The sequence below is a fragment of the Ambystoma mexicanum genome, chromosome 6p (assembly GCF_040938575.1).
Source record: "Ambystoma mexicanum isolate Mex_15411 chromosome 6p, UKY_AmexF1_1, whole genome shotgun sequence".
In the NCBI taxonomy this organism is placed as follows: Eukaryota; Metazoa; Chordata; class Amphibia; order Caudata; family Ambystomatidae; genus Ambystoma; species Ambystoma mexicanum.
The window spans coordinates 1,169,677,154-1,169,690,225 of NC_090935.1; the positions used below are offsets into that span (position 1 = coordinate 1,169,677,154).

The window sequence follows — 13,072 nt, forward strand, 5'->3', positions numbered from 1 at the left end:
CTAGTCCCAAATTATTAACAGAAACCAGTACAAACCATCATATTTTGGACGTACTGGTCGGGGCAATTCGATTGCCCCGGGGTCTGTTGGTCGAGGGGGCACGTCTCCGTCCCCCCTGATCGAGTTTCGGCTGGTGGCAGTGGAAACTACTTTTTATATTGGACCGCAAATATTTTCCTATGGGATTTTCCCATTGTTCGAGGCTACCAACTTTAATTATTTAATTCTCATAGCCTCGAACATACCGCAGGTTTATTTAATTAATATTAATTCGCTGGATGGTATTTTTTGCCAGGACTCGATTCTAAAATGGCGTCTGTGTTCTCTTCTGTGACTCCCACCCAAGTCGAGCCCTTTGTTCCACTTTTTGGCGGGCTTCTCCACACTGTCTGGGTACCACAAGGAGTGTGGGAGGGGGTTTAGGCACCCTGGACTGAGTTGCCTTGGTAACTCAAGTCGCACTCTTGTGTGATTAGCCCAAGTGGTGAGCCGGCCGGCTCACCACTTAGCATGTTTGATTGACAGCTAGGCTGAGTGAATGGGGGTATGCTGCATAAAAGCAGGGCTCTGGGGACTGGAACTTCAGAAGTAGCCACAGGACCTGAGAATCCGACGAGGGAGAAGCTGAGCCGACCTACCACGACGACACCACCGGTGGAGCCCTGCGGAACCGACTCACCACTTCCCGACGATAGAGAAGATCTCCCGGCTGGAGAGGCTTCTTCCCCTGACTGGTGAGCACAACCAGTTTTACCTTCTTTCTTCGCACCTCAGACCGGTTTGTGGTCAAACTGCCCATGCCAAGCACCCCGGCGGCTGGATAGCCACTCACCACTGAACCGCGAATCAACGGACCGCTCCTTGTACCTGAGAAACTCCGCGGCTGATTTCTTCCCTGGCAGTGCAACGGACTCCTGTCTTCCTCCACGACGAGATCCTCTCTTCCCCCGGACGAAGCACCGACTTGCATCCGCTGCCAGGAACAACTGCCTCCGCTGGAGTCTTCTCCCCACTTTAAGGTACCGTGTCCGCCAGGCCTCCCTTTCTAAAGATTGCTACAAGGTAATAATAATCCCTTAACCTTCTGGACTGGGCTGGCCGCCTTGACCCTCTAACTGGTCCCTTTCTTTGGTCCAACTCCTTTTTGAACCTTTACAAGACTTTTTGTGCACTGCAACCGTGTGACCTTGGACACATTTCGTTTTGATCCTCTGAAAGTGGATCCGGCCTCTTGAACTTTAACTTCACGGTTTTACTTTGCCTTCCTCTCTTGTTATGTTCTTGTAAAAGTGTTGGGATCTGTTTCAACTTGTTCTCTGCTTTTCTCTCCCTTTTTAAACCGAACTATTAGAGTGCCATCTACGTTAAGCGCTCACCGCTGTCTGAAAATAAGTGGGGCTTTACTTAAGACTTGTCTAATATTCTTTTAAGGGAGTGTATATCTTTTAGTGACCGTGTTTTTGAATTGCTTACTATTAGTGCCTGTGTGTTTTTCTAGATGTGGTTTTTAAATAAATAATTATATCTCTTTTACACCAAGCCCTGGTCAGTGTTTACTTGTTTTATTGTGTTCTCTTGACCTATTGTGAATACTCTGTATACTGCCTAACTCTTCTTGAGGGAAGTCTGACTGCTCAGCCACAGCTACCAAGTGAATCTGTGTGGTACAGACTGCTACCGAGTGGGTTTACTGCCAAACACCTGTAGTCCTAAATCTTTTGCAGTGGTCCCAGAGGGAACTACACAGGTTTCTGCCTTACAGCTATCTTACCGGCCATATGTTGCAACATCCAGTTATAAACAACAAATCACCATGACAAATCAAGAGAAACATCATAATCAGACAAAAGTGAAGAATTATTGGCATTGTTACAAGATAAGAAGAAAAGTATTTCATAAACAATTTATGAATGTTTGTCATTACCAATATGACCATACTAGCCCTGATTTGAGAAAGGCCACATGAGGCCGAAACACGTGTTATCACTATAAGGGCAAATGCTAATATTGGATGTTTCGAGATTTGAAGCAAATAAAATACAATACTTTGTTTATAATTCTAAAGGGCGCACTGTCCTGGATTTCTTTTGTATGTCTTTTGGCATACTTGCATCACAGTTTATGACGGGTTTTCCTTGGCTTACCGTCAATCCAGTGACCTGCGACGAAATATTATATTGGAAGTAAGGGGTTATTCCTGTCCCCAGGCTATATCTATTCACAAACAGCGAAGTTTGACATAAACATATAAAGAGTCGCCCAACCGACCAGCTGTGCCAAGAAGCCCAGTTTTCCCTGTTTTATCCTACACTTCAACTATACACTCTGCCATACTGCCAGTATGCTCACACTGCACCCAGTGCCCACACTGCATGACTTTTCATTACACCATCTGCAATCACACATCCAAAACTTTACCATGTTCTACCAGCAAACTCATCTGCGGATCAAAACACACACCTGCCAGCTCTCTTCTGCTGCTCTATGGCGTCTGAAATGTACTGCACAACCATTCTTTACAGGTCATAACCCTCTACCAGATGCACAGTCAAAATTGCAGTAGTGGCGTGGGTTTCCTCAAGTGCTAGGCTCTTCAATACATGGCCTACGGCCTACGGTCTTCGGCCATGCATCGGCCCTACTTCCCACACTGCACGACATTTCATTGCTCCATCTCCAATCACACATCCAAAACTTTACCTTGTTATACCAGTGCCCTCACCTGCGGAATCAAACATACACATACACACCTGCCAGCTCACTTTTGCTGCTCTATGGTATCTGAAATGTACTGCACAACCATTCTTTACAGGTCACCACACTCGCATAATGATGTCACAGGCTCCTGGATATATAAACAAGGACCTGGTGCAAAGTGCTTCAGACATGGTCTGAAGTCCTGGTACCGACCGCAATGGGATACTGCTTATTTGTACATCCGAACCTTAGGTAAGTCTAACAAATGTTGTTACGCTCCTCCCCTTACGATTATCTTGTTCATGTTTACATTTCCTAAAAGGCGTTTTCTACTTTTTTAGACCGATTTTGGCTCATCCTGGTGAAACCTGAGGGTCAATTACTGGTGGAAATTCTATATTGCTTCAGCTACATCTCAACTTGAAGTAAGTTTAGCAGTGCCACAATGCGCCTCCCCTAAGTAACCCTTATTATATGATAAACCTCTTTTTAAAGCAGTCTTATCATTCTCCAGATCAAATTCAGCTATTCCTGGAGAATCCGGTAATGCAATTTGAGGTTTTTCAAATCCTACTACACCTAGTTTTTCGAGGTTGAGCTTCTCAGATCCAGTCATACTGTGTTGTCTGGTAAAACACTAGGAGACTTCCGGATTATACTTATTTTTGACACTTTGTATCTCTCTGACCTAAGTACTTATCTATGTTTTTCAGATCACAACATATCACGTATTGTTAAAACAAGGAGTTTTCTACTCTCCGCACGAATACAGCACTTTTTGGAAAGAAATGAATTGCAGGTCAGCACCCAAATTGTTTTCTGACGAAAATCGCTTACTTACCTGATTACCTCAGTAGGCTTATTCACAGTAGTAGTACATCATAGTTCTCCATAGAAACTTCCACAGCCACCGACAGATCAGTACTGCTATCCTTTAGCTTTATTCACTTACTTAATAGCAGGTCACACAAAAGGTTATAATGCCTGATGAATTGTATGCATAGTCATCATAATCCTAATTTAATTGAGTATATACATTGGACATTGTTTTAAGAATGCACACTTGACAACCATGTAGTAGACACATGGTCTGGTGGGAACCTCAAAGCGTATTTAAAGGGTACCCATAAGATGAATGAAGTCGCTGTCACTATATGTAGATATGTGTTGATACATTGCTATTATACAGTAAAAGTAGGTTTAAAGATGTTTAATCAATTTATGTTATATTTGTCTTGAAATTGGATAAGGAGTTATATGACATTGATCAAAGCTTATTTCTTTAATTTCCTTTGTAGAAATATTTGGAATACACTTGCCCCTGAAGAAGAGTTTCACTCGAAACGCGTTGGGCCACTTGCACAATGAATGTTTGTAATTTGTAAATTATGGATTGTCATTTGAATTGTTTATGGTATAACTGAATGTTAATTACAAAACATCAAAAAAAGTCTGAAATTGCATGTTAAACTTTTACAGGCCAGTTCAGCTTCTCTACATTTAGGATAGCTCACTCTGGTCTGTATGTGCAAAGGGTTTGGCTATTCAATGCCATAGATAGTGTGCAGGGGACGGGAGGTTCCTTAACAGGGAACTCCAATCTTTGGGTTCATCTTACTTCACAACCTAGATGCCAAGGTTTGTGATATTCTCCCCCGCACCTTGAACTTTCTAAAGATCTAGATTGGAAGGTTGATATACAGATTCCTTCTAAAAAAATAAATACTTCTAAAAAATATCTACATCCAAAACACCTAATCAGGAGTGCTCAGTGGTTTTGTTTCAGGTCAGCCAGCCAATCAGGTGGTTAGGAACATGGGTTTGATCGCCAGTACAAGCCCGCATTCCAAACAGCCTGGTGGCGGCTCTCCCCGCTGCCATTTCCCCCCCAACCTCCGTCGCATTTTGTATTTTGTTTCATCCCCCCACCAGCCTACGTACCTTATTTCAGCGGCAGCATCTGCCGCCGCCGCATTCACCCTTTCTCTTTTCCTCCCACAGACCACCTTAAAAAGGGAAGTGGGGTTCCTTACGGAGCCCCGCCTTCCCTTTCCATGGTGGCCATCTTGGAAAAGAATTTTCCTTCCTACAGTGGGACGCCTGCTGTAGGATTGAAAATCCCTTTTTTTAGCACCCCCGGTTACTGTTTTGGCAACCCAGGGTGCTAATGGCCTTCATCCCCCATTGAAGGGGCTGGAACGGAGGATAACGGCCTGGGGCCCTTGTTATCCACCCTTGCTTCACTTGGGCTGATAATTTGGGCTGCCAGGCTGTTATCCCCCATTCCAGCCCCTGGAACGGGGGATGAACACCAGATTATTTCCATTAGCAGAACACAAAATGCTATTGGAAGTGTTGGAGAATCTTATTGAGTCTATCTACTTTACTGAGAAATGTAGGACAGGTCAGAAAGTAAGGTGGGGAGGGAAATGAGGCAAGAGGCACTAAGCACTAACATGGAGGGGCAGGTGGACATGGGAAGATGTTGCGCGTGTGTTACATCTAAGGCAGGCGGCAGTGTTTCTCATGCTCCTTGATTACAGCTTCAAAAGCTCTTCGAAATTGCTCCCCCCTGCAGAGTGGTATGTTGCAGTATATACAGAGTACTGTTGTCTTGGAAATATATGGATTAACATCCTCTTTTATTGCTTGCAAGGTAGCTGGTGTGATTTTGTGTCCCACAGAAGTTGGCCGTGTGGTTACAGTATTGGTTGAGGAAGACGACGTAGACGAAGATAGCCTACTACTTGCTAAGAAAGGAACAACCTTTCTGAAAGCATTGCAGTGGTTGGATTTCGTTTGGCGGCGCATGGAGCTGGTCCCGTAGGAGTACTGTCCATGTAGTACGCACTGAGTGCATTTCACTTTGGTAACTTTAGCCTTTGGTACATTTCCAACCGTGGTAAAGAACTGCCACACCCAGGATTCTCTCTGGGTGCTAGAGTTAGGCACTTCCTCTAGCCCATTTTCTTGGTCCTTTTCATTGTCTTTGGAAGTACTGAGTTTTTTTGTTGTGTGGGTGCTCCAGCTGGTGGTGGTGGCTCTTGGGGTGGAGGGATTACAAGAGCTGATGCCATTTTTAACATAACTAGCAGTTTTGCTAATATTCTTCCAAGTATTTGCTCTGTGCTAGATTGTTAATGGATAAATGTGTTTGTTTGTGGCAGGATTTACAATGAAGCGTTGTTCCTTATACAATTCCGCACCGTTTCACCAATCTGCATCAAATTTTGCATAGTTGCCTTTTAGGACCCTCCGGACATTACTGGCTACTTGACATTTGGACACCCCACCACTTTCCCTGAATTTCAGCAAAAGTCAAAATGTGTTTGTGGCGAATCGTTGTTCCGTATACAATTGCACACCATTTCATTCACCAATCTGCACCAAATTTTGCATAATTACATGTTTAGATCCTCCGGATATTACTGGCTACATGACATTTTGACACCTCACCCCGTTCCCCGGATTTCAGCACAAGTCAACATTTGTTTGTGGGTTTGTGGCTTGGTGAAGTGTTGTTTCTTATACAATTTCACACTATTTGACCAATCTGCACCATATTTTGCATATTTACCTGTTAAAACACTCCAGACATTACTGGCTACATGACATTTGGACACCCCACCCCTTTTCTCTAGATTTCAGCACCTTCACACATGAGACAGTTGCCTGAAATTGGCGAAACATCAATGTGGTCGTAGAAGGACCATTTCCGACACGAGGAACAACATTTTGCGGTCCAGGCCTTAGGATTTATGGTTTCCAAGATATTTGCACCAGAATGCACCGTAACAAACTACACCATGTCAGAGTGAGGCAATAGGTGGGGAAAGAGCACAGAAGGTCTGAGTATGCAGCAGCACACCAACTCTTGCCTCCCTGCAACGTCCGCTCCGGGGCACCTTCACACATGAGACAGTTGCCTGAAATTGGCAAAACATCAATGTGGTCATAGAAGGACCATTTCCGGCATGAGGAACACAATTTCGCGGTCCAGGCCCTAGGATCCATGGTTTCCAAGATATTTGCACCAGAATGCACCGCACTGAACTGCACCATGCCAGAGTGAGGCGATAGGTGGGGAGATAGCACAGAAGGTCTGAGTACGCAGCAGCACACCAACTCTTGCCTCCCCCCAACGTCTGCTTCGGGGTATGTCAGCCAGCCTGTGCACTCATTTTTAGTGCAGTTTACTTCTGGGTGCAAAGCACATCAAGCGATAGCTAAATCGGAACAGCGACCTACAGGGTCAGTGTTATCATGTCTGTACAGAACCCGTTCAGATAAAAGGTATTTCTGCTGGTACATTATAAATGCTTGTTTTCCCTCTCAGAATGTTGAACAATGCAACCACTCTGTGGCAAATTGGCCATGGCTGAAGTGAATGACAATTTCCGGTGGAATTCAATGCATGTTGACATAATTATGTCCATCACTGGACCCTGACAAACTCAGCAAACAGTGCCCCATCACCCATCTTCCCTTCTTCGGTAAGATCCTTGAAAAAGCAGCAGCCATACAACCCCTCCAACACATGGAAGCTATCATTCTCCTTTACTCCTACCAATCTGGCTTCTGACCCAGATTCTGTATGGAGGAAATGGCTACTAACTTAGTGATTGATAATGCCCTTAACATCCTTGATGATGACCCTCCTTTCCCTCTGGTTCTCCTTGGCCTCTCAACAGCATTCAATACAGTAGACCACCAGACGCTCACCAACAATCTACATTGCCAAATGGGGATCAGCAAGATTGTCCCCAGCAGGTTCAAATCCAACCTAGCTAACCACCACCAATTTATCCAAATGTATTCCTCCAGCTCACCAACTCTACTCATCACCTGTGGAATCCTTCAAGGATCCATTCTTTCCCTTTGATCTTCAACCTTTACATCAAACAACTCAAAACCCTCCCGGCTTCACACACTACGTTACGCAAACCTTAAAGAGACTTGAGGGGATATTTATCTGGACCACCTTAAAACAACCCTCTTTGAGTCAAGAGACTAAAACTACAACAATAATGTTTTAAAGGGTCCCTTGCTTCTCCAGTGCCTTTTTCTTCTAGCTTAATCACATATGTTGTTTATTCACTAAATTCCAATCTACTCATTCAAATTTTGTAGCAAATATATCAATTTATTATTATTTTTTTTAAAAAGCAATATTTCAATAAAAATACTTTTACCATCATTTCTAGGATTAATTTGCAAACTCTTTGCTAGTAGTTTAGACCATATTGTCCCGGAAATTACATACACAACACTCTGTCATCTAGTACATTGGTTCTCTGTTTTTCAATTCATCAATAAGACAAGTTTTTCGATAAAAATCAATTGTAAAAGATTGTCTATCTACACAAGGGAATCCATTATTCCCAAGGCTTTCTGTTCATCCGTACTTCTGTCACTCATACACACAGTCATTCAGCAGTCAACACTACCCGACATGTTTCTTTCCTTTTGTTGTTTGTCATAAATTAAGGAAATTCTTCAGGGGTTTTATTTGTACTATCACAGTTTGTTATGTATTAGACATTATGGTCTTCTTGCACATTATGGATTTCTTGATGGACACTCGTATGCTCTACTCCAATCCATCTTTTGTCTGGGCCAGAATTCCAAGGGGATATTTGTGAGAAGCAAGTGTACAAAGACTGGTTTTATTATTCAACCAACTTCACATGTAGGTCAATTACTACATCAGGGGTATATGAATTACCAGGGAAGAGAGTTTATTATAAAGTCTTCTTCCTTTACATTGTCATTAACAAGCATTACTTAAGAGAGGAAACTAGTGTACGCACCGACACTATTCACATAGGGATATGTTATATTCTTAACTATCTTCTCCATTGCCACTTCACACTATGTTGACATCCGCCAAAACAAAGATGACACACAGCTCTATCCCAAGATATCCTCCATCGAAGACATCCACAGGCTTAAGACCTGCTTTGCATTGATCCAATCCTGATGTCCAGTGCTTACCTGGAGCATAACCCCTACAAGATCGAATTGCTACTGCTGACATACAACATCAAACAACCTGACATCCTGACTTAGCTCTCTGCTATAACCTCAAGGGCTTCGCAACCCAGCTGACAACCTGTGCCAAGTCCCTTGGGTGTGGCGTCGACATTCTCCTCTCCTTCAAACAGCATGTAGCATGGAAGACACAAACGGCTTAGTACCTACTTTATCTCCTGTGGAAAATGAAGCCTTTCATCCGAGAAAACAACTTGTGATCTGCTGTCCAAGCATTGGTCCTCTGCCACCTGGATTTTGCGACAATGCCCTTTTTGGAAGGCCTTCCAGTGGCTCCCCTGGCTCCCCTGAGATGTATCTTGCATGCTATAGCATGACTCATCAAAAGACTCTGCAAATTCAACCACATCACCCTGACTCTTATCAGACTGCACTGGCTCCCACTGAAAGGTATCATCTTCAAATCCTGCTGCATCATCTACAAGGCTGTCACCGTGAGGTCCCCGAGTTACCTCGTTGAGAAACTCACCATCTCCGTAGGCTTACAATCCACCAGGATTAAGGACATGTGCACACTTGAATGCTGCTGGTGCAGGAACATAGACAGGCTTTCTCTGTCTATGTCCACAGACTCTAGAACCTCCTCCCCGTCAACGTCAGACTTGCCCCTTCACTTCTCCATTTAGGAAGGAGCTCAAGATCCTCCTCTGCAATGATTAGCTCCTACCTAACACCTAACTCTCTACAACCTCCACTACCCGCCTAATCTGAGACTGGGTGATCTGCTCCCCCCTGTTTCCGCCACTGGTTGCTTCTAGATCCCTTTGCTGCCAAATTGGCCGCCCCTCTTCTTTGTTATCCTGCTGCTCCCATTTATCTCTGCTTCCCTCATTGTGTCCTTTCCCCAATAACTTGTAAAGTGCCCTGTTGCGCCCTGAAGCTCGGTGCACACTCAATAACTACCCTAATAATAATAATAATAATTATCAGTGCATTTAACATGTGCTAAAGCTTCATGGGTAGTTAAACCAAATATGTGTTTATCAAACAGTAATGTAATGTAAACACTGTGTGCAAAGTTATATTACAGTTTGCAGAGATTGTAGCAGTTCAAAGAATCTAACATGGAATTCTGTTCACTTCGATTCCATCGTAGCACCATAAAAACATTTGCTCTCATTTCTCTCTGAAGCTAACATGCCCATTTCAGCTTGCTGTATATATGTTAAATGCTTAACAAATCAATTGGTTATCTAATATACATTACAGGTTATAAATGTCTGGAAAATTACTGACATGAAATAGAAATGTTTTAAATGTTTTTAAGAGGAAATGTTTAGTAGTTATATCTCTTAATTGCTGTTTATTCTGTTCTAAAAATAAAATGTGTGTTTTTAAAATAAGCATATCCAGGTAAAATGCAATTAAATATGGGACTGGCAAACCACCTCGATAAAACACTTATTTTCTTTTTTTGCTTTTAGATTGAATTTTTGGAAGAAGAGAAACAGCAAGAAAAGTTGGCAGAGAAATGGGGATTCAACGTGTTGGACATAAAGCAACTAAACAATAAGTAAATATTAATGCGACTTCACCTAAATAGTTTTAAAATATGTGTGTGTGATTTACTTCAAAATCTTAGGCCCTCATTACGAGGTTGGCGATAACCCACCGGTGCTACTGCCGGGTTTCCGCCAACCCCGTATTACCGTCGCCTGACATCCCGGTGCTACCGGGATTTCACAAGAGGAGACGGTACAGTAACATCCGATTCCAATGGAGTGCCATAGGACTCCATGGAAATGGGTAGCCTGAAGCAGCTTCATTGTTAGTAAAGGGGCCAGTGCTTCAATGAAAACCATGCTGGTAGGGGCCTGAACTCCCGGCAGGTCAGGCCTGCCGGTAGTACAGTGCCCCTACTGGCAGACTCGCATAGACCCGGTCCGGTAAAGGTGCCAGTAACTTGTTACCAGCACCTTTATTACTGGACTGGGTCACTTATAATGAGGCCCTTAGTTTCATGACGGTTGACTTTTGCACAAGTCTCTGAGTATTGGTAGATGTAACCATTTCCATAACTGTACGCCTTCTGCTGCAAGTATTCAAATGTGTCTTTCTTCACAACATTGTATATCTGAGGGGCTACAACTTGTTGACTTGGGAGCCAGAGCCTGACGTTAGAGATTTGAAGGGTTCAAAACGTGTGCAATTATGTAAGATAGTAAGGTTAATTTATATGTCAGACATGCCTAAATCGAGAAGCATTCAGATGTTATTAGACGCCACAGCATAATGAGGGTGGACGGGCCTCAAAGCCCCGACTCAAATCATGATTTAAATCATTACACAAATTATTTGCAGCAATTTGAATGATTCGAACCCCACAGCTGTGTCTGGAGCGGATTACAAAGTGAGCCTTAAAATACCCACTTTGCCTATTTCTGGCTCATTTTCGTTAGAATTGTAAGCACCTTTTGGATCTCAAATTCGAATCAGTTTCGAATGGATTTCACCTTGAAAAAGGCATGTATCAGAAGTATGTCATATGAAATCAAGTAAAAGCATGATTAAAATAAATTATAGTATCAAAAAGTTAAAGAAAAAACAGAAAAAGTTGCCAAACGTTTAAGCCGAGTCGAAGGAACATGTACTCTCATCGAGTTGAACTGTTCGATTCAGGCTTTCAATCTTTTGAATCAATTTTATCATTCAAAAGGATAGAAGATCCAATGGTTTAAATAGGTCAGAATCAGATGCGCACACATTTGGCCCATCCCTACTGCATATGTGTGATAGGCAGCTTGTAAGAATCATGCTGGAGTTGCAGGCCACAGTTAGAAATTGCTATATTCTGCTTAGATGTCAGGCACAGTTTCAGGTTACTTGAAGGAAAACATCTGCACCCCACCACTAACCAACCGGCCGATGGACACCTCCTGACATACAAAGAACTCTCTTTGAGGACACTCACAGCATTCCACTCTACATAATGCAGCCATGTCACTCGCTTGCATCAACACTCGGGACACGTCTCCTTCCTTCACAAACAATGGCAGATTCTAGGACATGGCACTTTCTTCCTTCACACACAACAGCAGATTGTAGGACGTAGCACGTTCTTCCTTTTTCCTTCAAACACAACAAACACAACAGCACATTTTAGGATATGGCACTTTATTCCTTCAAAAGGAAAACACTTCAAGCAGTAAACACATGCACACAACCATTCCTGGAAACAATAGGGAAAATGTAGATGCACAGTGGGGCACCAACCCTCCTCAATATATGAAGGTTACCCTAACTCATGGAGCCACACAATTCCCTCAACATGGCAAAATGCTCAAAGGCACATGAGGAACACAAGCCTTCACTTCAACTAAGAAATAAATAAGAATTTTCACTGAACTTGTTATATCAATCAATCAATCAATCAATGACAAACTTTATTTCGGCAAGGTGCAATATAAGTTACATACAAAACAAAGTACAAATGTGCACACAGAGAGGCATAAGGAATTTAAAACTGTTAAAATTGATCAGATAAAAGAAGCAAGATACATTTGTTAATACAGCTTATAACATCAAGCATTTATTGTCCAATAGGTGCTCATTTTTCTTTAAGGAACAATGTTCATATGACTTACTCTTCTTCTCCCTGCTGCACTTGCTAAATAGGTTGAAATGGCAAAGATAACATCTATTGATCTTGCACTTTCACATACATTTTCTGCAACAATCAGCGTTCTAATCCCCCTATTCTCTAAGCAAGCTTTCAAATTTCTTTTCCTTATGGCAGTATACATTGGGCAAAGAAAAAGGAAATGCTGTAAAGACTCCCTAATGATGATACAGAAAGGGCACACAGGTGAGCTATTATTATCCCACTTAGCCGTAACCATAGCTTTTAGTGGTAAATTACCTAACTGCATCTTCACAAATAAGGATTCCAGAAATAAGCCATCATTACAGTACAGGTAACCATAACCCATTGGCAAATGTAGGCATTTTGTATCCTATTAACCCCATATCAAGTCATTGTAGGCATAAAGGACAACCTGTCTGGTACCAGCTTTAGTAGACTCGGGTGTGTACCACAATTCATTCAATTTCAACATATATGGGAAATCCACTTAAGGAAACTCACCCTCTCATACGACAGGATATCCAGCATCGCATCTCTGTACTTCCAAAGGAACTCTCTGGACCAAATACAAAACCAGAATAAAATCGGGTTAACTGCTATTTGATCTATAATGCATAGTTGGCCTAGTTGCATGTGCCAGGGGACGTTTGGTGTGCTGTTGAGGACCCGCACTAGGCATTTCAGAACATTATTATCAATAACTAGAAGAACATTTGTCTTAGATGTTCCCCATATCTCTGC

At 42.6% G+C, this 13,072-nt stretch overlaps 1 protein-coding gene across 3 annotated transcripts in view; it reads left to right on the forward strand.

The window, feature by feature from the left end:
- LOC138510275 (guanine deaminase-like) overlaps window positions 1–13,072 on the forward strand; it is a 509,865-nt gene that overhangs the window by 69,435 nt on the left and 427,358 nt on the right. For 2 of the 3 annotated variants that reach the window (XM_069625809.1, XM_069625808.1), the window contains exon 2: window positions 10,173–10,261. The exons of the other annotated variant lie outside the window; for it this stretch is intronic. In XM_069625809.1, the coding sequence (XP_069481910.1) occupies window positions 10,173–10,261 (89 nt within the window). The remainder of the gene's footprint in view (window positions 1–10,172; window positions 10,262–13,072) is intronic. 3 annotated transcript variants of the gene reach the window in all.